Here is a 26956-nt window from a genome sequence, read left to right on the forward strand (position 1 = left end):
TGAGCACACCCTTCAGGCTTCTAATCAAAGTGACATTATCCAGAAACAGGTAAAGTTAACAGAAGGAAATTAACACTTAATGAATGAAAGAATCTAATTTCAAATGCCTGTTCTTGTTAACAATGTTAATACATTTGATAGGCAGTTAATTTGATTCTTTCAAAGATAGTGCACGATTGCTATTGGCAATTTAATGACATGTTCCAAGTTAATTCAGCACATCAAGTCACTCGTACCATGTTTGCTTTCTTCTGTCACCTAGATTCAGTTTACCATTAGCTACTGGGACAAATCCATCTCTATTCTCAATTCAGGAAAGATAGGTCAGATGTAGGAGAGCTGATGGACAGAACACACGTGCAGTACTTTCATTACCTGAAAACTGAGGTTCCAAAGAGGTATCTGAAATGTGACGCTGTTGGACGGCTGCAGGGCTTAAAAATATCTAATGGATGATTACCACTTTTCAAATAAAACAAGCAGTCACTGAGGAAATACAGTCAATTGGCATTTAGTTCCTGGGTTCAAACTTGACATAAGCAAAACTTCCTATTCTGGGGGTGGTCGTGTTCTTTCTCAATTTTTTTTTAAATTTTCAAGTAGTTGTTTTAAACAAGCACTGGTCCCCTGATAAAATCAGCTTTATTTTGTCACTCAGTGAAATAAATGACACTTTAACTTAGGAAATATCCTGGTTCTCCCCTTAATACTGTGAAATACTGGCTAAGTTTTCATCTTTTATTTTGGATTCTGTATCATCCTACAGGTGGTTATGAAGCAGAATGCTGTCATAGAACATTTGAAACAGAAGAAGACACTGACTCCAGCTGAAAGGGAAGAAAATCAGAGGTGAATGTGCATCACACTGCATTCATAGATAACAAATTTTTCATTTATTACATCTTTTAATGGTCTCATAATGAAATGCTAGTTTATAAAAATCTGCTTAAAGAAGTGTTGCAATATAAAATTGGTTAGAGTAATACTAAAAGTAGCTTTCATAATGATCCTCATTTCATCTTGTATAAGCTCAATTTTATTTTGATAATATATTTTTAAGTAATGTTAAGTATTGTGTTTGAAGCTGGCCAGTTTTTAAACTCAAGTAAAGAAGCACAGAATGGAGAATTAATGCCTCTACTGCAAAAAAAAGCCTGGATTTTGTTTGTCCTTTATCATGGCCATGTGTTTCCATTCTTGTCCCTGCACATCCCACTCTACAGAAGGAGCTGAAGAGTTGGAAGACAGATTGACAAACTGAGAGATTTTATGCTTGAAGCTGTTAAACAGAAATTTGGAGTGTTTGTCATTTGTCTTGGGATTATTTTGACTCCTTTTCACACATGCAGTTGCTCCAATTAGATAATCACAAGTGTGTGTCAGATACTAAGAAAAAGAAGAGTATGTTCTATAAAATTTTGATCATCAAATCACAAGCTCAGTTGATTACAACACTATCCCTGGATGCCACTCCTTTACTGTTCACAGTTGCATAAAGAAAAAGATGTATTGGATATGCTCTTCATTTCATGGTGTCAGATAACCCAATAGGTGTTTCAACTGACAAAAGCCCAATTTAAGAGAAAGATGAAAAAAATAGTTCTGACTGGCTTGGTTTGTGGTACAGCTGCTTTTCCATCTCACTGATTTATTATTCTTCAAAAATACAATATGGGGATCTTTAGTCTGTGAAAAAAACAGACAAAACCAAGTAGATACAGGGCAGGTATAAAGAGCAAACTAAACAAAATTGTATGACCCTACAAATATTTATCTGCATATTCCCTTTGTCATCAATATCCAGCTGCCTATCAAAGGACAAAATATCTGAGACCACAGCAGCTGCTTGTCCTGGCCATTGCTATTCTGCTGTTCCCTCTCAGCTCAGTGGGAGTTGTTTTTCATGGTCACTCTGGCAACAAGAAGCATTTAGTTTCTAATGATTTTGGAAAAAAATGGGGAAGGGAAAAGTAAATTCAGAAGAACCAAAATGCATTCATTTTCTAATTGAAATATAAAGCAAAATGAATGAAAGGTGCAAAACAAGTGAGCAGGAAAATAGATTTATAGCTGAAGGTACAACAAGCAGACAAAAAACTCATCTTGAGCTGTCATTAGTGGAAAAATTGCGAACTGTTTATAGTGAATTCTATACAGTGAAAAGTGTTTGTCAGTCCTTATGCCAAAACACAAAATCTTGGTTGTGCTTCATGGTCACTGGAGCATAGAAATGTCTGTTTTTGAAGAAGTTGCAGGCTTCCAACTCACTTTCATCCTGCATCAGAATAAAAATCCAGCTCTTTCAAACAAATTGAGGAAACTGAATTGAGCAAAAATCTCTCTCATCCTACTAAAGCCAAAGCTTTGTTGGGAATCAGATGGGGGAGGGGAGGAACAATTAGTACTCAGATCATTTAAGTGAAATTGGGATTGGCCCTCTTGAGCCTAACAAGGGACTTGATCTCTCCCAGCAGTGCTCTAGTAAATAAGCAGGAGTGGAAGCACTGGGTGTTGCTAAATTTACCTTGTACATCTTAGGAAATACAATAATGAGCTTGCAGTGACTGGAGAATTGATTCTGCATTCTCAACTGGGAATAAACAGGCAGGTCAGCACAATGTCCTTTTCCTTTATTCCTTCCCCAGAATGATTGTGTGCAACCAAGTGATGAAATATATTCTGGATAAGATAGACAAAGAAGAAAAACAGGCAGCTAAGAAACGGAAGCGAGAAGAGAGTGTGGAGCAGAAGCGGAGCAAACAGAACGCCACCAAGCTCTCAGCTCTGCTTTTCAAGCATAAAGAGCAGCTGAAAGCTGAAATACTGAAAAAAAGAGCACTTCTGGACAAAGATCTGCAGATTGAAGTGCAGGTAAGGACAGAGTCTCAAAGGCTAATTTGATGTTAAGTTGGGGAGAGTATCTCTGTGTTAATCTTTGTCTGTTTATTTAGTGAGATTTTAAGGAAATTTTCAGGAAGAAGCTGTGGTTGGGAATCTCTGCAAAGCTGCTCATATGTCCTTTGAGGGCTTCTTGTTTTTCTTCTGGACTGAAATTACCTTCTTTCATAAAACAGCTTCTGATCACTTACAGACAGTGGGCCATTGTAGCCCAGGAATGTCATCCCTTAATATTATGTGAGTTGTAGGTTCAGAACATGAAAAAGCCATATTTAAATGGATTTAATTGTTTTCTTTTGGTTAAACTTGGGGATTTTTGTCTAGATTTTAACCCTGTCTTGCAATAATTATATGAAGCGCCTCCCTCTATTTATTCATTTAATACACTTCAGGAGGAGCTAAAGAAAGACTTGACTAAAATTAAGAAAGAAAAAGAAAGAGCCCAGGCAGCAGCTGCTGCAGCAGCAGCCGCGGCCGCCGCGGCCGCCGCCGCTGCCCCGCCACCACCGCCACCAGTGCCACCAGCACCGCCACAGCTGCCAGCAGCCAGTGTCACCTCCTCCTCCTCCACCACTGTCCCCGTGCCAGTCTCCTCCCAGAAGAGGAAACGAGAGGAGGAGAAAGATTCCTCGGCTTCCAAGTCCAAGAAAAAGAAAATGATTTCTACTACCTCAAAGGAAACGAAAAAGGACACAAAGCTTTACTGCATCTGTAAAACGCCTTACGACGAGTCCAAGTGAGTAGCGATGCCACAGCCCCTCCTGCATGTCCTTAGCTTTAGGGTGAGTGCCAGCTCTTAGTGCCAGGTAGTGCTAGAAGTGGAGCTAGTGGCAGGTTATTGCAGGGCTCACTGAGGTGTAGAGAATGAAGTCTCTATTTCCACTAGCAGTTACAAATATTAACATACTCGATTGATACTGTTACTGTGCGTGGTTTAGAGTTGACTGTTTGCATGTCTCCATTGTGTGACCTTCCTGTCTCACATGCACATACTCCTTTCTTTTTTTCCCTCCGCTCTGTTACTCTTTCTTTTGCCGTTTTGCCTCTGCCTCAGAAGCAAGTGACAATTTGGTTTGAGCTATTTCTTCTGAAGAAGTAGCTGATGTTCTTCAGAAATAGCTTCAGTACCGTCTTCCAATAAATTACTTTTTTTGTAAGGCAGTACCAGTAAAGGGGGCTCCGAGTCACTGGACTGCAGTTCACTTTGGACAATGTTTCAGGGAGAAATGGTTTCCATGTGTTATTATTTGTATGCCAGGGTTGATAAAAATGAATATTCAAGCATTTGACAAAGTGAAAACTGCAGTTCTCTGTAGTTTGATTCTGACTGTGAATGAGGAAAAGTATTTATGCTGTGAAGCAATGGTGTAAGTGCTGGAGTGGAAAATCCAGAGGATTCCAGGGGATAGTGTTACATGTGGCTGCTTAAGCTAGAGGTGACTAACAGCAGTAGTTAGTAATGGTTTTCTCACATCTGAGAGCTGTGTAGAGATGTATGTACAATAAATTTGACTTCAGACCAATTCCAAGGAAGTGTAAATACCCAACAGTAAGAACTGGTACCATCTGATTGTACTTTAAGGGCTGATAACAGGGAAACCATAGATCTGGAGTGGTGCATTCACTCCATGGGTCATGGTTCTTTGTTCCAAGTTTAGGGCCAGGACTAGGGGACCTCTTGAGGTTCCTTCTAGCCTTGTTTGGGTTTTAATTATATCTTTTAACAAAGTTGAGATATTTGAGGGTTTTTTCACCTTGGTTTTGATTACCTCTGACCATTGCACTATGACTTCAGTGTGGGAAATGGGGCTGCTCCTTGGACTGCCAGTGCTGCAGGAAGAGCAGAATGATGCTCTGGCTGTTATGTCACTGTCACCTCTGAGAGGTGTCCCCAGCCTCACTTAACTTTGTGTCAGGTTTTCTGTCATCCAGTGTACTTAGGAGGGACCCTATTCTCTGATTGTGATACCAGAGGTTTGTGTGTTACTGCATCTGGACTTAGTGCTGAGCAAAGGGATTTGTTTGTGCAACTTTGTGTTGACTCCAGTGCTCATAGAGTGAATTTGGGTAGCTTGAATTGAGAACTGTGCTTCAGTGCACTGAATGAAAGTTCAAGAAAAAGAAATGTTACTAACTCAGTAGTATCCTTTGCAATATGATTGAGCTCTGCTGCTTTGCTTTTTGTGTATTTTAAATTTGATGTTCCTACAAATGATGTCTCTACTGTTGAAGTACAGAATACTTTTGCTCTTTGGAAAGGAATTAGTCAAGTTTTAAAATAGTTTTCTGAGAATTTAAAAAACATTTTTTCATGTATGTGTAGGATCATCCTCTTTGTGCTGGTGTCTCTTTTCTACTTCAGAAAAGATGGTTGTGCTACTTGAAAAGCCAGGTTGTGGTATTTTATGAATACCCTGTGTATTTTCTTTGTTTTAGTAAAATCTTGTAAGTTGTTTGGTGCTGTGTATTTTATTGCAGATCTCTTATGTTTAGTTCTCATTCATGCTACTCCAGGATTGTAGGGATTTGCTGATACTGTTTTCAGAGATGGTCAGTAAGGATATCTTTCTAAGATTCCTACTGAGATTCCAACTTATTTGTTAAATCCTAATGTGGCACCTGCTCCACATTCCAGTGGCAAGGTTTAGCATCTACACCTGGATGCAAATGTGCTCCCACATCACCAGGAGCAGCCACAGCCCCTCTTGGGAAGGGGATGCAGGCTGAGTTGCTGATAGCTGTCAGAATCCATGTCTAGCCGTTCTTTATGGAAATTGGGTTGTGTGATATTTATTTTAGGATTTGCCTGACTGAAAAACAAGAGAAAAGGCAGGATCTGAGTGTCCAGGGTGTGTGCAGAGGCCCAGGAAATCAGAGATGCTTCCTCTGGAGCATGGGGTAGCTACTGCCCTGTTGGTGCTGTGGTGTTGCCTGCAGGCTGTCAGGGTGGCAGGAATTCCTCCAGCAGCACCTGGCAGGGGGTTGAGGTCTCCAAAATGCAGGAGGATGGAGGTTCTGAGTCCGCTTGCTTTTGCTTAGGCAGAGAGAATGGATGTGAGCGTCGCCCATCTGGTTGTCACTGGTCATAGGTGTGTTCTGAGAGATCCATACACGAGTTACAAACATCCTGGCATAATATTTTACACTTTTGTCACATCATTCTGTGCAAGGTCCCATCCCCATGAATCTGTCCCTGGTTCCCTTCACTTTGTGTCATACCATACCTGGTTCTGTCACACGGCTGTGTCTGAGAGGAGACATTATTCACTCAAAATCTCACTTTGTCACAGTTTTAAATAGTTTATTATCAGTTTTTCAGTGCACACCCCCCCAAAAAAGAAACCACCAAGATTTGAAATTGACAATCATGCCCTGACCCCATTTTCTTTGGTATCATGTTACACCAAGACGTACCTACACACTGCTGGTTGCATGTTCTTGTAGTGTACTCGTAACTCCTAGTTGGTGTTTGCGCTTTGCTTTTGTTTTTTAAATTAACTGAGACCTACATTTTCAAACCTTAAGGAAATGTTTCAGTGGCTTTTGAGCTGCAATTTTGAAAATGTAAACCTTTTCCTTTGGCCTTGTCTTTTTGTGCCTTTGACAGTTTTTCACACACGCATTGAAGTCAGTAGATTTTTAGCCCATAGCTTTGTCAAAGTCTGGTTACATATTAATATGTACATATTAATACATGTGCATTTTGATGAATTATCAAATTAAAATTGACCCAAGTGACCTTACTGTCAGTCTAGCTGCAGCATGAGTTGTTAGTTTGTAAGGAATAGGGAGCAGGGAAACTGAGACAGAAAGTAGCCCAGCATCAAGTACATCAGAGAGAAATGCAGGGAAAAGTGCCATGCCATTTGAAATGACAATTACATTGTCATTTTCATTGTGAACACTTTTAGGTTCTATATTGGCTGTGATCTTTGTACTAACTGGTATCATGGAGAATGTGTTGGAATCACAGAAAAGGAGGCTAAGAAAATGGATGTGTACATCTGTAATGAGTGTAAACGGGCACAAGAGGGCAGCAGTGAGGAGTTGTACTGTATCTGCAGAACACCTTATGATGAGTCGCAGTGAGTTCGGATAAGAACCTCTTATTCCATGTCTAGGTAGCAAAACTGCTCTGACTGTGCTTTCCTGTTCCTTGCAAAGAGTAAAAAACGAGTTATTCTGCATATATTGTATTCGTTCGTAATACAAATTGCTTTCCAGTAATTGTCTCCCCCTCCCAAATGTTTCTGTTCAGTAAATGTTTAGGAAAAGTCAAGTCCCTCAGGGCAGTCAAAATGTATTGTGGTTTTTATTTTTAACAAACTACTAAAACACCATGTACTTTAAATTGGGGGTTATTTTCTTTTTTTATTTTATTTTCTTTAACAGGGGATGGTTAGAAAGACTAAAAGACAAATGCTCTATTTAGTGGATTTTTTTGTGCTTTAATCTGGCTGGAGAATATAATTTTAGTATGGGGGGGTATATGGTTGGTATATGATCATATATGTGTGAATTATATACATCTTTTACTGTAAGGCTTTGTGTCATAGAATGCTCCCTTTGTATTCAGTTACAAGGCTGAAGCTTCCATATGAAAAGTGCTTGTATGGAGTGAAACAAGCCCTAGTTGTAGTCCAGTTTGTGCAAAATGCATCTTGAATTGCTTTGGATACTGGCTGGGTGAGGCTTCTGGCTTTACACTGTTCCTTTCATCTCTAAAGCACAGGAATTATTTTTGAAATCTTGATTTCTAGAAAGTATAAAATCTAGGAATGTGTTTTGAAATGGTCTGTAAATACAAAAGCAGTTGGAGTAGAATTTGTCACTCTGAAATCTGACGTTACCTGTTGTCTTTAATCATGCCAAGTATCTGCTTGTGTGCAGGGGATGGCAGGTTGATGTGCTTAAATGTAAGCTGGACTTGAGCTAGATGAAGGCACTGACACTTGGTTTGGCTCTTGCAGATTTTACATTGGCTGTGACCGATGTCAGAACTGGTACCACGGGCGCTGCGTGGGCATCCTGCAGAGCGAGGCCGATCTCATCGATGAGTACGTGTGTCCCCAGTGCCAGTCCACAGAGGATGCCATGACTGTGCTCAGCCCACTCACAGATAAAGACTATGAAGGCTTGAGGAGGGTCCTGCGCTCCTTGCAGGTGAAGATGATGGTGGCAGCACTGGGAGTGTGACAGACCCAGTGGATCTGGGAGGAAGGGGAGATTTTTCCTTATTAGCTCTGAGGTTTGAGGGAATAGCAAAGCTGTGCCAGCTACAAACCTGCTTGGTGTTATTATGCTGAGGAGTATTTACAGTAATTAAAAAATCACTGCTCCTGGGTGGGTGAAACTAAACAATCCCTTCAGTGAAAGGCTTTTAAAGGAAGCAGGTTTAGAATCCCAGAAGGCAGAGTGGAAGCCCAACTTCCCAGGGTATGGAAGGTGCAGTGTTCTGTTCTCAGATCAGTTTGCTGTGGTTTGTGATCCACACTTCCTTACTTTAATTGAGTGTTACCAGATTTCAGGAGTGTTCTCACAGGGGAACATTATCAGCATGTAAATGATGGCATCCTCATAATAAGAATTATGTACATTGTCTGATTTTTCTGGTTTGTCTGTCACTCCCAAATAGGCTTTTCTACTACAACTATAAGGAATTTTTAAGAATTCTGGTAAAATTCTTAAAATTATGATAACAGAAATCCTGTAAGTAATATTTTGCCTTGTCCTGTATTTTACATACATTTATAAAAGTGTATTGATTTCAGGGTACTTGCAAGCACTCTCAGTAAATTCATTCCATACTTTTCCACTCAGCCTGTTCAGCACAGTATCCTGTTATGTCTGAATTTCAGTTTCCTGTTTTGAAGTCCAACTACTGGGTCACTGACATTTAAAACTTTACCCAATCATCAGATGAGAACTGGTTCCTTTTCATATAATGCTGAACTTCTTCCTGAAATACAACTCCAGACCCCAAGAGATAAAAGGATGAAAATATTTACCTATTAGTAGGGCCTAATTTAACTTAATTGTATGTTTTCATTCTCTCCTGTTTCCTTGGCAGGCTCACAAGATGGCATGGCCATTCCTAGAACCAGTAGATCCCAACGATGCCCCAGATTATTATGGTGTCATCAAAGAACCAATGGGTAAGTGTTGGTGAGAGCAGCCTGAGTGAGTTGGTTTGGGTTTTGGAAGAGCAAGTTAGTAATTTAATAATAATTCATTTCCTGCTGACCACTTGCAGCCATATTTTGCAAAGTACACGGGTTAGGCAGGTGAAACACTGGGATTCTCACTGATGCATTCAGAAGTTCACGAGGGCTGTTTTGTCTACCCTTAGGCCTGGCTCCTTCACCCTAAATGCTGCCAGTCTCACAGATGAATGTGGAAGTCAGTGCAGCAATAGGAGAGAATTCATGGGTTTAAATTTCTGTATTCAAAGAGGACTATTTTTTTCTGTCTTTGTAATGAGCTCCTCTTCCAAAGGTTGGGATATGTAATCCAGAGGCTGAGGAGGAGGTGATGCTGTGGAAGTGTGACATGCACCTTAAGATTGAGTTCAAAATTATCTTCATCTGACTTGATAGTATAGTAAATTTTGTATTATGTGTAATTTGTCTTTAAAGCTACAGGGAAAAAAGGATTCAGATGTTGTGAATGTGGGCAAAGTGGAAGGGGAGATGCTGCAGCTTTCCAGTGCTTTACTCTGATAAGTTAAAACTGGATAAGCACTTGCATGTGAAACCTCCTGGGAAAATCTACCTCCTGACAGAAGTGGTGTTTGGAATGTTATTCTTTTCCTCAGGTTGAGGAATTGAACCAATACCTTTCCAGATCTCTAAATGAGAGCCAGCGTGTCATTTGAGCTTTCTCACCTACTCATCCTACAAACAGAAATGTTCAGTTTAGTATCTTGGCAAAATGTTTTGGTACTTTGACTGAAAATAATATTTTGTTTAGGAATTGTGTCCTTTCCCTTTTGTAAAGTTTTGGGCTGTGCTTTTATGACAATGTTGAACAAGGAAAGCTCAAATAACAGTATTATTGATGGAGCAAACAAAAGTGCATTTAGCCCTTTCTGACTTAAGTAGGAGGAGAAGATATTGGTAATACAAGTAAATCTGAGTAAAATACACCAGGTAATCCAGACCCATCTGCAGTTGTTTGCATGTGTTCTGGCATCACTGGTATTTCAAAATAAGCACCTCAAGGCATTTTCCAAGGGCAGACAGTTGTTTTTCTGGCTAAAAGTGCCACTAGGCATTTACTCAGCTATATTTATATTTGACAGGCTTTGTTCCTCTCCCTGTTTTTAATTGATATTTGCATTAGAATGGGACAATTACTGCTCACATCACCATTTCTGTCTCCTTAACTTGTCTGGTCAGTAAGGATGAGAGCTCTGGCATTTTGCATGACCCTTCATCTGTGCCATAGGTAATGTGCACATGCCCACAAGAATTGATAGCTCATTCAACTCATTCAGTTGATAGCTCATTTAAAGCAAGGCAGGAATTCAAAAAATAATCAGTATGTGATGGCTGTTACATGTACAGGGTACCTGGATCCTGATTGTCTGACCTTTTCCCTTCATTTCTTCAGAAAAGGTGGGAATTCCTTGCAAAGGTTTTCTCTGGTCATGGTGATTCTTGCATTTTATTGAATTTACCTGCACATGACATATTCATGCCTGAGGGTCTCTTCTGAGGGAGACCTGCTGCTGTCACCAGTCACAAGCAGAATTCCTGGAAAAGCCTCTAATCTGGATAATGCCTTGTTTCCCACAGTCTTGACAATATAGATTTCTGTTTAGCTTGAAAGTTCTCTCATTTAAATAATCTTTGGTTTCTTTAAAGACCTTGCTACCATGGAAGAAAGAATCCTGAAGCGTTACTACAAAAAGGTCACGGAGTTTGTGGCAGACATGACCAAAATTTTTGATAACTGCCGTTACTACAATCCCAGTGACTCCCCTTTCTACCAGTGTGCAGAAGTTCTCGAGTCTTTCTTTGTACAGAAACTAAAAGGATTTAAGGCAAGCAGGTAAGCTGGAGTGTTCCTAACCACAGGTGTTGTGTTGGCCCCTGAAATCTCCTCTCTAAGCCTATCTTGTATTTGCACAGGGATTTGCTGCTCCATGCGCTTTCCTGGAAAATTTGATCAAAATTAAGGCTTAAATATGATTTCATGAAGGTTACTTTGGAATGTTTATTCAAAAGGAGCTGTTAAAAATTTGGGTGGTATCATGCATTTGCAAAGTTTGAGTGATACTTCAACTCATTGCTGCAGAAAACATAATAATTTCTGATCAGGGCAAATGCTGTGCCTGAGTTGTGCTGATGTTCTACTCTACAGTAAATATTCTCATGCTAATAAGAGACAATCCTGCTGTGAAGTTTATAATCCAGTGAAAGAAATTAAAATGCCTCAGTGTTACTCCTTCTCTCATCTTTTTATAATATACCACCTTTGAAACAGGGGAGTAAGTAAGGTTTAAAGTAGGGTATGAAAAATGAATCATAATTCAAAATTTACCTTTCAAAATTAAACTTTCATTTTTTTTTCCTGAAGAAGGGCTGATACAGAGTGTTTCCCTTACATAGGCATTCCTTAAAAAGAATATGCATTTTTCTTTCCAGTTCAGTACTGTAATAATGATTTTTGTCAGGTAGTGTTCAACCCATGTTTGTGTCACTGCCATTAGCTGGGTCCCCAGCACTCCCTGTGCTTGCACACTGATTTCACTCCTGCATCTTTTTTGTTCTTGTTTTTCATTTATACCATCCATCTTCTTTCTTTTCTTGCAGATTGTGATATCTTTAGTCTGAACTTTTTAACTGGAATCAGAACTGGATGTTGGGGTCACTTTCTTTTATTGTACAATCCAATGACATTAAAATACCCTAAAAATCCAGATCATTTGTTTCTATTGCCAGCAGTCACACTGGTGAACGTAATTGTATTAACAAAAAAATGTTCAGTTCCTCAAATACTGTATTGAGAAAAATGAAAAATTTGTCGTGGAAACCTTGTATTTTATTGTTTTAGTTTAAGTCACTAATAAAACTGTGAATGTCAAAGAGGAGTTTTGCTGAACTGTGCTTAGAAAAATGTGATTTTAACACGCCTGTTCAGTTTTTGTTCCTATTAAGTTAATCCAAAGACTTATTGAATAAATTTAAGCCAAGTAGACCTTATTATAAATATTAAAAACTAAAAATGTCTTTTTTTCTTTCCTTTTGGACTATTATTATGTAAATATGTGAGTAAAACTGATTTCAGGCATTTTGGAATATCCCAGTGACACACTGCATTTTACAAGTACTGAAATATTTGTATTCTGGAGGAGAAAATGGGCTTACAATTCAGAGCAAGAATTATTATTTTTTCTGAAGGGGGAAAAAATAAATGAAAGCAACATGGTGGTAATTGCCTTATTGTGATTTATTTTTGGCTACACCTTGCAGCAACTGTATTCTCCAAACTGAAGGGTGCTTAATTCTTCACTTTCTTCTGTATTCTGCAGGTCCCATAACAACAAACTGCAGTCTACAGCTTCTTAGAGTTCAGCGTGTTAACCAAACACACAAGCAAGGATCTGGTTGTCTGACAATTTTTAATTAAGGAGCCAGATGTTTTTAGTCAGGTTATCCTGACAAGACTTGATGTAAACTGCGTTTTTATTGGTCACAACAGTCAAATTATATTCTTGGCTTATTTTGTCCAAAGGACAAAGAAATAAAAATCAGCAGCACCACTTTCTTGTCAAGATCAAATTGTTGTACTATTGTGGCAGAAGCAGGAAAACTTTGTTTTGTTGAAGGAGAGAGAGAAAGAGAGCAAGAAAAAAGATACAGTAAATGGGGTCACGTTTAACTCCATGGAAATGCCACGTCTGTTCTTCAGTGAAGAAGCTGGTTTAAAGTCCACACAGAAAACTTTGACTGTATTTATTTATTGTTGCAAAAAAGACGCTTTTTTATTGCTGCCCTCATTTGTCAGCTAATTATTTTTTCTTATAAAATCCAGCCCTGGTTCCATGTAATCCATTCTGTATCTTAACATGATTCCTGTAGGTAAAAGTACAAGAAGACCTCTAGATGTCTTTTCTTTCTATGAAAGGAGCTGCTATGTACACATGTGCACACACACAGGACTGGGAATCAACAAGGAGTTTATCATTCATGGTAGATAAAAACAAGCTTGCATAAAATTTGGGCTGAGTGGTCATGGACTACAGACTCTGTTGCCTTGAATATAACAAACAGTACAATTTGTCATTTACTCTGCACCAGACTGAACTGAGTAAAATCTATTTGAAGGTATCTTGTTTGTAAACATTTGTCAGATTCTAATTTTTTTTTCTTTTGTATTAAAATTCAAAATATGGATGTATATGAAACAAAATAAATGGAGATCATTGTTCTCCCCACAGCAGTAGGTGTGTTTGAGTGTGCGCTGCCACGTGTGTGAGACACTTTGGGGATCCGTGCAGGAGTGCAGGGATTGCCAGGAGCAGGGGTGGGAATGGCCAGGGAGTGGGACCCATCCCCATCAGACATTCCCACGGGGTGCCTGAGGGACTGTCCAGCTGGGCCAGGGCAGGAGCTCAGGAGCTGTTTGTGGTTCCAGCCCTGACTGTCCAGCTGGGACAGGGCAGGAGCTGTTGGTGGTTCCAGCCCTGACTGTCCAGCTGGGACAGGGCAGGAGGTGTTGGTGAGGTGTTCCTGCCCACTGGAGCTCAGTGACCTCTGCCAAGTGCTCTGGGAATGTGGAGTACCACCTGTAATTGTGTCCCTGGGGGGCTCCTGGGCTGCCTAGAGGGGTGAACTGGAGCCCAAGAAGATGCAAATTGCAGATGAGGAGGCTTTTCTTTCCCTGTGTGTGACTGACTTGCTCTGGTAGCTGTCTGTAGTTCCCAGCCCTGGTTTCTCTGCAGCTCCTCACCCGCCTGACCAGCTTTTGCACTAACTCACAGTCAACTTCTGTTCTACAGTGGTCTGGGATTTACCTGATTTATGGATAAGCTCCTTTTGGGTTTAACCTCACACCTTGCTATGCAAGAACCTCCTCTGTTATTTTTCTTAAAAAAGATATTGCTACTGACCACCCTTTCTTACACTTCCAGCTCAGGTGTTCAGGTTCTTCTGGGGGGATTTTATCTACTAAAAACCCGTGTGTTTTTGTACATACAAATGTTGTCATTTAACCAATCTGTGAAAATTACTAATTGTTCAGTGTGGAAACAATAATCCATTTATGCTTCTGAAAGTCAAAGAAGAGTAGTTGCATTTAGGTTATGTTGTCCTTTGACGTTTTTAAAAATGCTGCATATTGTAAGCATAGTGTTTTAATGGGACAAGGAGAAATCTCACCTTTAACAGCACTGGGAGATATCCTGCATCTCATCCCAACTTCTCAGCATTTCTGTACTATTTATTCATACCTACATCCATATTGACATGGTTTAAACCTTTCCTACCTGTAGGCAATAGATTGCTGTTTTTAAAAAATTGTGGCAAACTGAAGAGTACTTTTTTGTACCTTATAGGACACATCATCCTAGACAAATAAAGTAATGTGTTTGACATGGATTTGGTGGTGTTTCTAATGAAACATTGATAATGTTCTTGGATATAGGTCTTGGCTTTGCCAGATCATATGTAACTGTGAATCAGGTTGATTAGGGAAAAAAATCCATCCATGCAATTTAATGCTGCTGATTAATCACCCAACCCAAACCATTCTGTGATTCCATGAGGGCCTGTTTCAGTGTGGTCAGTTGCCATTGAGCAGGTCAAGGTACTTCTCTGGATTTACTAGTGGTGATGTTTTATAGTTAAATGGTGTTACAGAAAATAAATCACTTGTAATTAATCCCCACCTGCCATCAAGCATAAAGTTCATAAGATTTGCGATCTCTGCTCAATCCTTGTCTTCTTTGTATTTTATAAAGTATTGCAACAGTTGTTTTGAAATGGTCATATGTTGTATGATACTGATAATATGAGCTGTGCCAGCTTGATTTTCCTTTTGTGTCTCCTCCAGTTTGAAGCAATTATCCTCAATCTCAATTTAGTTCATGCAGAAATTAATGGAGATTTAAAGTACAGTAAGAAGCTGGGCTTACCCAAAAGCCTCGAGTAAACTCCTGGACAGATGGAATGAGAACAGTTATTCCCTTGCATCCAGATTTCTCTGTGGTGGCAGCAGAATCTTCCATACTTATCCTGCTGGAAAGGAAATTACTGACTGTGAGGTACCAAAACTACCGTGGCAGCTGTTGAATGTGAGTGCCATCCTGTTCCCAGTGTGGTTATTGCTGGGAGGGTTTTGGAACAGCAAGTGCAAGACTGGAAATCCTCTTGATCTGGGAATTGTTGATGTTCAGGAGGTGTGTTTAGGATGTGATGAGCCTGCTGCAAACAGTCCTGCTCCTGCTCCAGCAGTCTCAGTGGGGCTGTGGCACACAGGGATTTGTTGCTCAGCTGCTGTGGGAACACTTTAAGGAGGGACCTTCCAATCGAGAAGGGAAAGGTAAGAGGGCTTGGTAACACAGGAGGAGAACATTGGATAAATCACTTTTCAGGCTCCCAGAGCAACATCTGTATCCCAGTGTTTTGTGTCAGTTGTGGGCACTGAACTCGGGCTCAGGATGTCCTTAGCACTGGTGACCTGTGTTTGTCTTCCCAGAGACAGCCCCAGGGAGGCACAGGTTGGGTTTGTGCCCACACTTCCCTGGGCTGCAGCAGGATAAGGGAATGGGGCTGGGGACTGCTCGGGGTGGGGGATGCCTGGAGGAGTTGCTGCTTAATCCCTGGACTTCCCCTGAAAATAGAAACAAAGAAACTCGAGATGCACATGTAACCCTTCCTCCTTCTGTCCCTCCCAGTCACTCCAGAGCTTTGATTCATTGCCAGAACAGTCCTGCCAAATCTAAACCCCCTCAGATTTTCTCAGGAAAATTCCATCAATCCATGCTGTGCTGCATGCAAAGTCTTTCACATATAAAAAGTGAGACATGGTATTTTTTAGGTAGACTCATGCTGTGAGTAAATTTCTATCCTCCAATAAAGCCTTTTGGGTCCCAAATAAAGGATGTTTGCTCTTGGTATCTGGCTCCATATCAAGAAATACTTGATGCAGCACAGCCCATCCCATGCTCCGTGGCTTTCCAGTGACACCAAATGAAGCTGCAGAGGTGTGTGACAAGTACAGGGTGTCAGAACTCCCTTGTTTCAAAACAGAAAATGCTTCTATAGAAGCCACTGCTTCCTGTGACAGCTCACATCATATCCCTGAGTATGTGGTGTTTTAAGCTCTACTGCATTTTTTACCTTTCTTAATATAAATATGTATCAAATCCTTAGCCAGCTGTCACACAAGGAGATGCCTTTGTGCAACATCATTACATAAGTTTTTTGGGTCTTCCAGAACCCCAGAGACAGTGAAAGCAGAACCTCATGAGCATTTATTAGTTTCTATTACAGACTTATTATTTGCAAATACTGACTGGGAACAACAAACATCTCAATTTCACCACACTGAAGATAATAAAATATTGTCTTTTTGATTTAAAAAGTAACTTTACTCTTGTGCAAGTACAAGCTTGGCAATATTTCTCCTGGGGAATGGCATTCAGCACAGCTCTGGGATGAAGTGCCCTGGCACACCCAGTTTGTGCAGCCCTTGCTCATTTTGCATTCCCTGCAGTGTCACTTGTAAATGTAACTGGGCATTTGTGTTTTGCAGGTCTTGATTTGCTTTCAATCGGTGTGTTCATATACTCAAATTATTACACTCTATTCCATATGCTTTGTGTGAACATCCAGCTCTGCTGGAAGAATGGTGTCATTTTCAGAAATACCATGGACATGGTTGAGGAGACAAAAATAATGCAAATGGTAGTTAGTGGTGTTGGTTTCTCTGAAATCAAATGCATGTGATACTTTAGGCAGAACTGTGAAAGCACAGTGAACATCCTGTGTAGATAAAGCTGTGGTATCATCTAATGTGTTCAAGGTGAAGGGTTCAAAGTGCAGTTGTTGTGTACTGAGGACGAAACTGCCAGAATTTTGCATTACAGTTACTACAGATTATTCGGGGCACACTGCAGCAGGGGAAGCAACAATAACCTGTGGCTCTGGAAGCAGCTGGAGCAAATTCCCGGCCAGTCACCATTCCCTAGAGTGTCTTCTGTGCCGAGCCTCGCCGGGGTGCCTGCTCGAGGCACCCAGTGTTTGCTGAAGCACAGAAGCAGCTGCTGGATGGCGGCTCCAGGCGGGAGCGCTGCCCACGGCCAGGTGCGCTCCGAGGGTGGATCCCGCTGCTCCCACGTCCTGGACGGAGCCGCGGAGCCTTAAGGACACTTGGAGCGCGCTGCCCTCACCCTGAGGTCCCTTTTCCTGTTGAATCTCCTCACGTAGCCGCTGCCGCTCCCGAGCCAGCCGTCCCCCGGGCGCAGCCGCCCGCGCAGGGCCGGCAGCAGCTCGGCGGGCACCTGGCGGCGCTTGTGGTGGATGTGCCCCATCACGATGTACCTGCTGCCTGCAAGGACAGAAACGGAACAAACGGGGAGCTGAGCCTCGGGGAACGAGTGGGGGGTCACTCCGAGGGCACCGGGGTTGGGAACAGACAACCGTGTTGTTGTTCTTCACAACGTGAAGTTGTGCCTATGGAAACATGCCGGACACGGGGCTTCCACTGCAGCACTCTGAGCTCCGCTGGGACCTGGGGGTGGTGCTGGCATGGAAATGATGATTTACGCTTGGGGGAAATGCTGGTATTTGATAAACTTGCACTTAAAAGTGTTCTGGATGGATAATGATGGAGATGATTGGCTCTCACAATTAAGGGATGACTATTGTGTGACTACTAAGAAAAGCTTTAGTGATGCATAGTTATGTTGTTGTAGTTCAGATGCCCTCTGTTCTCCCCATGGTTCCCTTTCCCCCCTGCATTGTTGCCATCAGACAGCCTGGGCTGTCTAGGACAGGTAAAAAGAAGCTGCACGTGTGTCCCTTGCATGGGGCAGCTGGGAATGGAAAACCTTGGTGCTTAGGGGGTGAGTATGGCAACACCTGACCTCCAGTTATAAGAAAGCAGTCTGCACTGATAAATGGCAAAGAGCTGACTGACAGACTCTGGGAGGGGTCAGGGCTGGCTGATGCAACCCCCAGGGGTATAAAAGACTGAGCACCCATCTCAAAGATGAACCAACCACATGGTATCCATGAGGGCAATTCCCAGCACTGTGAATTTTTCCTTATATAGTCCTTTTGTTGTATTTTTGTCAAGGTTTAATAAACCTTTTTTAATTTTTTTAAGTGAGCAGTTGTTTCTCACAAAAGGAAAACTGAACAACTTACAAAGACACCAGGTAAAGCTCTTGCATGTATTGTTTTAGGAACTCTGAAAACTTGCCATAATTTTGGAACTGGACAGAATTAAGAAAGGGCTACCCTGGTACCTGACTTATTCATGCAGTTGGTTCTCTTGTGAAAGTTTTAAGAAACTTGGATGGAAAAATAGGCCTCAACTTTGAGTAAATACGTTTCTTCCAAATTTTCCCAACAACCCAGGCTAAGCCTATTAAAGTAGGGCAGACTGAGATTGCAGTGCATGCAGAGGAATAGCAGAATGGATTTAGCTGGAATGATTTACCAAGTTTAAAGTCTGGACAGGGTTTACTGCAGTTTAAAGTGTCCACAACCAAGATGTGAACTCGGAAGAAGGCGGCGTCAGGAGTGACATACAGGCGGCTCATCTTGTACAGCCCATCCCTGTCCACCAGGAGGGTGATCCACTGCACTCCACTCCCCAGGCTTTCCAGGTTATAAACAATTCCATTCACTGCTGTTTTAAGGGAGAGGGAAAAATAGGATCAGATTTTATATCGTGGCAATTCTCAGGGTATGTGTGAAGGCTGTCATTTGAAATGCTGTAAAGGAAGTGTCAGCAGGAATCCTTTGGCTCCAGAGTGGGCAGTAGGAATTGCTTCAAATAATCACATTTGGTGAGATCATTGCCTAAAGTTTGGCTGCTTTGCAAAACTTGTGCTTTACAGGTTTGAGATGTTTCTTAGGGAAGAAAGCAATGGGTTTAGTACCATTTTCTATCCTGATATATAAAAAGTGGGCATATTTACCTAATAAATTAAATTTTTCAAATTTAAAACTTCCCAATGAAGTACAAAGCCAAGCTGGTAATGAAACACTTTGGCTTTTGAAATAAAAGGCCCTTGTCATACCAAGAGACAGTGGCACAAATAGATTGTGTTGGGAGCTCAGACAATCACTTCATGCTGTTCTCCCAGTTTCTGGCTCTGGCAAGTGCTGAGCTAAATGCAGGGCTGAGAAAACAGCTCTTTGTTATGGGGCTACTGCACCTGGTGTTACACCTGCCTCAGGGGGAGAGCTCTGATCCAGTCATTCTTTTATCTGCACTGTAAATGTAAAGAAAGGAAAAGTTCCCTCTGATGGCTGCTGTGGAACCTTGGCTCGTCTGTTGCTCAGACTTTTTCCTACCTGTCCTTTCAATTTAGGAGCAGAGCTGTTTGTTAAGGCTCAAACACACAGAGGTCGGGTTGCTGTGAAGCCCCTGTTGGACAGGAATGTGTGAGAGCGGTAAAAACCAAAGCAGGACAGCATTTGTAGCAAGCACTTCCTGACTTCTCCATTTAGAGAAAACAGATGTCTCCTAACGTGTTTATGTTCTACAAATGGAAACATCTGTTACCACTGGGTTTGTATTTTCCTTATCTCTTAAAATACTGTGAGAAAAAGTTGGTATCTGTTTCACAACTCCGTAAGCACAAGGCAGGGCTTCAGTCAGAAAATGCTTGTCCTTAAACAAAGTCTGTACAAAAATACCAGGCTGTTTCCTGCCACCTTTAGTTACATCAGTGTGAACATAAGGACTAAAGACACTGAATCCTAAGGAACTTCAAGAAGAATCCTCTCTAGAGAGAGGATCACAGCCTTCTTTCTGTTTGGTTCACTATTTTATTTTAATTTCAAACTTCAATCTCCAAAATCAAACTTGCTCTAAATAGTTAGAGATAAATAACCCAGCTGCAATGTTTAATGTGAGAGTATCTAAAACAATTGGTCTTTTCAGTTCCATTGACCAGACCCAAGGACACCATTCCTCCAGAGGAAACAGAAAAAAGGGCAGTACTTGCCCAAGGTAGGGAAAAGGTAATGTAAATATGCTTATGAAGAGTTGTGATGGGTCCTTTTTGAATACTTGGTAATTATAGAACACACTTACTGTATCTAATCACAGTATTTTAAAAGTAGCAGTGCAGTGACAAGTGGACAGAAGGGGCTCTGTCCCTGTGGGTTGAGGAACACCACCTACCGAACTCGCTGGCACAGAAAGCCTCTCCTTCATCCCGCTCCTTCCTGCACTCGCTCTGACACACCTTCTCCTTGTCACCGTCTGCAAGAGGAGCACAGCCTGAGGGACAGCCCGGGGCCCTTGGGGGATCTGTGCCCCCGCTGTGCCCCAGCTTTGGGCAGCTCTGGGCAGCCTGTCCCGCCGTGGGCAGCCTGTCCTGTCCCTCTCTGTTCACCCTGTCCTGCCGGTGGGCAGCCTGTCCTGGCCTGCTCTGGCAGTCTGTCCCTCTCTGTTCACCCTGTCCCGCCCTGGGCAGCCTGTCCTGTCCCTCTCTGTTCATGTCCCGCCGTGGGCAGCCTGTCCTGGCCTGCTCTGGCAGTCTGTCCCTCTCTGTTCACCCTGTCCTGCCGGTGGGCAGCCTGTCCCACTCTGGTAGTCTGTCCCTCTCTGTTCACCTTGTCCTGCCCTGGGCAGCCTGTCTCGCTCCTCTAGGCAGTCTGTCCCTCTCTGTTCAGTCTGTCCCTCTCTGTTCACCCTGTCCCTCACCTGTCCCGTTCCTCTCTGTTCAGCCTGTCCTGTCCCTCTCTGTTCAGCCTGTCCTGTCCCTCTCTGTTCAGCCTGTCCCTCACCTGTCCCGTCCCTCTCTGTTCACCCTGTCCCTCACCTGTCCCGTCCCTCTCTGTTCAGCCTGTCCCTCACCTGTCCCGTCCCTCTCTGTTCAGCCTGTCCCTCACCTGTCCTGTCCCTCTCTGTTCAGCCTGTCCCTCACCTGTCCTGTCCCTCTCTGTTCAGCCTGTCCCTCACCTGTCCTGTCCCTCTCTGTTCAGCCTGTCCTGTCCCTCTCTGTTCAGCCTGTCCTGTCCCTCTCTGTTCAGTCTGTCCCTCTCTGTTCAGTTTGTCCCTCTCTGCTCAGTCTGTCCCGTCCCTCTCTGTTCAGCCTGTCCCTCACCTGTCCCGTCCCTCTCTGTTCAGCCTGTCCCTCACCTGTCCTGTCCCTCTCTGTTCAGCCTGTCCTGTCCCTCTCTGTTCAGCCTGTCCTGTCCCTCTCTGTTCAGTCTGTCCCTCTCTGTTCAGTTTGTCCCTCTCTGCTCAGTCTGTCCCGTCCCTCTCTGTTCAGCCTGTCCCTCACCTGTCCTGTCCCTCTCTGTTCAGCCTGTCCCTCACCTGTCCTGTCCCTCTCTGTTCAGCCTGTCCCTCACCTGTCCCATCCCTCTCTGTTCAGCCTGTCTCTCACCTGTCCTGTCCCTCTCTGTCCAGCCTGTCCCTCCCCTGTCCCGTCCCTCACCTGTCCCGGGCTCGCCGCGGTGCCTCGGCCTGGGCGCCCAGCGGTTCGCGGCCCACGAGGGTTTGGGGATCCTCCCGGGCGGCTCGGGCTCCTTGTAGGGCCTTCCCTTCCCGGCTCGGTTGAAGTGGTGCAGCGTGTCAGGATCATTGGACTCCCCCGTCCCCGAGTCCAAAGGATGGGTTTCCAGCAGGCCCGCGGCCTTTGGCCGGGGAGGCGCTCGCAGGGCCCCCAGGCTGTTGGCAGCCCCGGCCTGCCGCCGCGGCGGGGCCCGCCCGTGGGCCCGGCCGGGAGCGGGCCCCGCCGCCCCGAGCCCTCCGCGCTGCCCCGGCTGCTTCCTCAGCCCCGTGCTGTTCTCCAGGGAGGGCTCCGCGCGTTTCTTCTTCTCGGGGCCGAGGGAGGGGATGCCCGGGGGCCTGGGGGGCATTCCCGGGAGCCGGGCCTCCCCGGCATTCCCGCTGGCACTGCCCGTGCCCCGCGCTGGCTCCTTCGCCTGAACCTCGGCTGCTGGACTAAAAACTGCTTTGCTCAGGGCCTGGCCGGGTTTCTCAGCATAGGGCAGGGATCCTACAGGCAAAAAAAGAGAGGGAAAATCAGTGCTTTAAGTCTTTTATTCCAAATGTTTCAAAATTAGAAGATTTGAGGCTCGAATCCGTAAGTGAGGCCTTCAACAATAAGATGTGAAACAAATAAATAGTTCAATAGATGAAGCACAGTAGAGCTCCTCATTCCTCTACTCAGATATTGAAGGTCCAGTACAGGGAATGCAGCTGTGTGAGCAAAACAGGAGATTTGCATTTTTACTTTATTATTGTTGCAAATTAAAAACAAACCCTTTTCTCAAACCCCTGAATCTCCAGGGAGCATCTGAGGAAACAAGGTTCACGTTGCCATTTGGGATGCTTGTTTAAGAGCCCATGACAGCAGAACTCTTTGGTTTTCCCATCCATGGGATGCCTGTTGACAATGTCATCCAGACTCTTCAGCAGCTTTGGATGCTACTGGAAAGGTTTTTATCCACAGTTTTGGATCTCTGACTTGAGCATATAGTAGTAGTAATTAGGCTAGTGCTGCTGAGTAACAATTATTTCAAGGCTTTGCTTAATTTGAGAGGACATTTGAGAAAGGGAGGAAGTGTCTGGAAATCCAGGGAAAAAATAACTTAATGGCACTGTTCACACAAGCTGGGCAATCACCTACACTTTCATTTATACCTTCACCTTGATCTCTTGAACCTCACAAAGAAAAATTACCAAAATATTTAGCCAGACAGGAGAGAAATTTCCCCTGGCAGTCTATTTTCTTTTCCTTTAGACCTTCCCTGCAGGCTTGGAGGGAGCCAGCAGAGTTTTCACACAGCTCACCCACACACAGCCTCTGTCTGGTGCTCATGGCCGTGGTTATCCTGTGTAGGAGGCTGATCCCAGCTCCTCGTGTGAAAAGAGAGATTTGACATACACAGATGAACAACGTCCTGGTTTATCTCCTATAATTGACTCAACTGCTGACCTTGCCACTTCTCCCCCTGTGCTCTCACCAGCTGCTGTCATGGGAAAGATTCCCTGATATTTGGGCTGGCCACACGTAAAGTCAAAAGAATGTCCATGGAGAGAGGGGTGGAAGAAGTCCAAGCTGCCGAAAGCAGCAGGCAAGGGGGGTTTGGAGATGGTTCAGTGTGGAGCTGTGCCCTCTGAACAGGTGTCTCAGACTTGGGTGTGTAAATAAACTCTTCCACCACTTTATCACGCCTTCTCAGTCACGGATTGTATCAAGAAATAGTTAATTTTTCTCTACTCAATCTGTTCAGGACTTTGAGGTTCCTCCTTCTGTACCAACATATTCCTGTCTAGTTGCTGCAACCTAAGAAATATGACTGCAACATAACCAAATCTCAGTGGAACAGATGTAAATGCTATTTCTGTTCTGTCAGTGAGGCACTAAAAGCCAAATAAATCCATTCAGGACAGCTTGCTGCAGGCACACAGGGCACACTGAACACGTTAAAGTCAGTCAGACACCTGGAGTTACAGGTGAAGGGGACTAAAAGAGAAAGATCACATACAAATTATAAAAGTCTCAGATGCAGAAGCAAATCCAACTTCACCTGATACAAATTATAAAAGTCCCAGAAGCAGAAGCAAATCCAACTTCACCTGATACAAATTATAAAATCCCAGATGCAGAAGCAAATCCAACTTCACCTGCCACTGGTGGCTGGCAGGACAGAGGAGCACCAGCTCCCCGCCTGGTTCTGCCAGGTGCTCTTAATTCTTCCCAGTGCTGGCAGATTAAATATTGCCATCTACATTCCCATCCCACAAACACGTTGAAATGTTTCTTTCTCGAGCCCTTACTTGCTGCAAAGGCTGCAGGCTGGGGCTGCCCGGGCAAGGGTTTGTAAGGAATGTCCTCAGCCTGCCCTGCTCCCGAGGCAGACGCGCCCCAGCCCCGCTGGAAGGTAACGGACTTACCAGAAGATGATCTAATGACAAAGCAGAGGAGCCAGAACACTTGGGTTGTCATTTTGAAGTAAAGTTTTTCCAGACTCAAAATGAACTGGAGTCTTTTATGCCCTTCCCCCGATCCATGCTAATGAGAGGCAGCCTGAGGGGAAACGGGAATCACTGGCTGGACAACCCACTGGAGCAAGACCAAGCTGCTGCCTCCACCAGCCCTGCCTGGGAGGAATGTGCTCCTTCCCAAAGGGAACAACCCCCTGGCTGCATCACCTGTGTCCTGGGAATAACACACCCACACGTGGCTCTGGCAGCGGATTTTTATTTTGGGGACAGTCTTGCCCTCCTCTGGCACTCTGTAGGGAAAAATCATAGGGAACAAGGCTGGTTTTGCTGGCTATGGAGAGCTGTGTTCTGGGGGGAGCTGGGAGATGCTGGAATACACCAGAGCCCTGGGATGCAGGGTCTGTAAAGGATGTGCATGACAATGGAACATTCTGGCCACCTCCAGTGATACAGCTGCTAATCTCCTCTTTTACTTTCAGGAACCAGTTTCTGCGATTCTTTTCAGACTGAAAAATGCAGTAGTGACTGTCTAGTCCAAGGGAAAGCTCTGCTGATCCCACACAGATTTATTTTTAAATCTCTTTGCCATCATAAAGAATTCTGCAAATTTTCACACGCCAAGCCAACCCTGATTTGGAACCCTGAGTTAAGAAGGCTTATTTCTAAGTGACCTTATTGCTACACAAGATTTCCATTGTGACAGTTTAACTCGCCAGCTGCTGCTGGGTGCTGTGGAAGCTGCTCATGACTTTAAGGGACAATCAACAATTTAAAACTCCATAAAGGCACTGAAAGGCTCCTGAAACCCACCCTTGACAGAAAATGCAACCCTCAGCAATGCCTGTGGCATGGGATTCAGTGTTGCTTAGTTTAAGCAGTTTGTTTTGTCCTTCTTTAATTAAGCATTTCAATAGGATTCCCAAAAGCTCAGGGCTTTGTCTCCAGCAGCCACGGGTGAAGATAAAGAAAATTCATCAGAATAGTGTGAAAAATAAATGACATTTCACCACATCTATTACTCAAAGAGTTACATTTCTACTGCAGCACTTACTCATTCTTGTTTTCCTCTGTTATTTGAAACCTTTTGATTACAGAACTATCCCAAGATAGCTATTACAGGAACAGGAATGTAAACTGAGGATGAGGGAGAGGAGGGGTCCTCCATTGCTTTGGTGAGCAGCAGGCACCTGCAGCAAGCAGAAGCTGGAGGGTGAGGGAGGAGCTGGGGAGGGAGGAGGAGGGTTAGGAGGAGAATGGATGGATGGACGGATGGATGGATGGATGGATGGATGGATGGATGGATGGATGGATGGATGGATGGATGGATATACACACACGTGAGCATCCCACAGACCTGTATGCCAAGGATTATTCTGTTTAAATAGCTGGTGGTGCAATTCAACCCTCATTCATGAACAGCTGTGTCTGTGCTGTTTCCCCAGACTCTCTACCTGGGCAGGATCTCCATTAAGAGCACAGTAGTGGTACTTGGAGCACTACAGCATTCCAGCAGCCCCGCGGTGCTCGAGCAGCAGAGATGGAAAAGCTTTCTCAGCGGCGCTGGGTGAAACACAGACTGAAAGCGCCGCGGCCACGTCCGGGCCCGGGTGTTCCCCGGCTGCGGCCGTCCCGGAGCCCCGGGAAGGGAGCGAGACCCACTCGTACGACCCCCGCAGAGAGGGCGGCGGCGCCGAGACAGAGCAGGGGTCGGGGGCCGGGCCCGGGGCAGCTGCGGGTAAAAGAGTCGGGGGTCCCGAGCAGGGCGTGGCCCCGCGGCAGCGCCACAAAACGAGTAGGGCACGACCCAGATGGGACTCGAACCCACAATCCCCAGCTCCGGAGGCTGATGCCTTATCCATTAGGCCACTGGGTCACCCAGCGCTGTCTGCGCGCGCCGCCTGGTAAGAGCCCCGCCCGGCCGGCCCCGGCTCCGCCCCCCGCGGGCCGTCACGGTCTCCCTGCCGGGCCGGCCCCACCCCTCCCTCCTCGCAAACCATTGGCCGCAGTGTCCCCCAGGCCCCGCCCCGGCCCGCGTGCCCGCGGCCCCGCCCGCCCCTCAGAGCGCGTTCCCGCCCTCGGCGCGAGCGCGTTACTGTCAGAGCCTCGCGCGGCCGCTTGAGGGGACCCGCCCAGGGCCCCCCCACTGTCCCGGGGACACCCGGCCACCGCCGCCGTCCTGTCCCGCGTCCTTAAACTCACCCTCACGGTACCGGTAACTCCCTCCAGTCTCGACGGCTCCACACTTGGCCTTCTCAGGGAACTCCCCCCCCCCAGGGCTCTGTGACCCCTCACGGCCCTTTTGCCCGCCTCACACACGCCTTCTGCTGCCCCACAACCTCACCCGCAGCTTGGCCGCCGTCCTGCCCCAACTGCCCAGTCTGCCTCCACCTCTCTGTCGCTTCACTGTGCTGGTAAAAGCCTGCGGAGCTATCACCTCCCTCACACCGCTTGCAGCAGCACCTCGCACACTCCCCCTCGGGCATCTCAGGCACTGCCAGTCCTTTCCTGCCCTCAGCACCCATCCCTGCGCCCAGATGTCACTGCTCCAGACCATGCACTGCCAGCGATTCATGACCCAATGGAATTTCTTCGTGCCAGCTTCCAGTCCTTCAGGAAAGCAGGTGTTTTACCTCCATTTCTGCTTTTGAACTGCCTTTTCTACTCTTGTTTAATATCTCCATTTATGTGCTTTCTCTTCTCTTGGCTTCCCTGCTTTTGTTTTGGTGGGTGTTTTTTACAAAGCTCAGCACTGTAAGGCCCAAAACCAGCGATATGAGATGTCACTGGTAATTCTTCCTCCTCAGCAAACAGCCTCCACAATTGTATGCACCTCCAGATGGGCATAAGTGGTTTAATGTGATGGCTTAGCACACGGACATATCCATGTGCATATCTGACACTTCTC

The 26956-nt window shown here is 44.6% G+C and overlaps 2 protein-coding genes across 11 annotated transcripts in view; one reads left to right on the plus strand and one right to left on the minus strand.

Moving 5' to 3' along the window:
- The window catches only part of BPTF (bromodomain PHD finger transcription factor), a 52367-nt gene extending 39034 nt beyond the window's left edge, over positions 1-13333 (plus strand). For 7 of the 10 annotated variants that reach the window (XM_084218781.1, XM_084218785.1, XM_084218786.1 and 4 more), the window contains 8 exons: positions 767-849; positions 2646-2871; positions 3291-3634; positions 6810-6983; positions 7869-8061; positions 8969-9053; positions 10764-10950; positions 12434-13333. In XM_084218781.1, coding sequence (XP_084074907.1) covers positions 767-849; positions 2646-2871; positions 3291-3634; positions 6810-6983; positions 7869-8061; positions 8969-9053; positions 10764-10950; positions 12434-12470 — 1329 coding nt within the window. In that variant the 3' untranslated portion in view covers positions 12471-13333. Of the gene's footprint in view, positions 1-766; positions 850-2645; positions 2872-3290; positions 3635-6809; positions 6984-7868; positions 8062-8968; positions 9054-10763; positions 10951-11714; positions 12259-12433 lie in introns of those variants that run through there. The other 3 variants (XM_084218787.1, XM_084218782.1, XM_084218783.1) reach the window with 2 other exon arrangements.
- A 3933-nt stretch (positions 13334-17266) lies between these two features.
- Positions 17267-24091, minus strand: LOC311161140 (UPF0450 protein C17orf58 homolog; the record flags this gene model as incomplete). The annotated part of the gene is made up of 5 exons (XM_084218456.1): positions 24001-24091; positions 21533-22096; positions 20269-20349; positions 18571-18762; positions 17267-17454 (listed from the first exon to the last, which is right to left on the minus strand). Exons 1-5 carry the CDS (start codon positions 24050-24052, stop codon positions 17267-17269), a joined length of 1077 nt encoding a protein of 358 aa, XP_084074582.1. The 5' UTR covers positions 24053-24091.
- Positions 24092-26956: the final 2865 nt, after the last annotated feature.

Source organism: Fringilla coelebs, assembly GCF_963513975.1.
Source record: "Fringilla coelebs genome assembly, chromosome: 19".
NCBI classification, from domain to species: Eukaryota; Metazoa; Chordata; class Aves; order Passeriformes; family Fringillidae; genus Fringilla; species Fringilla coelebs.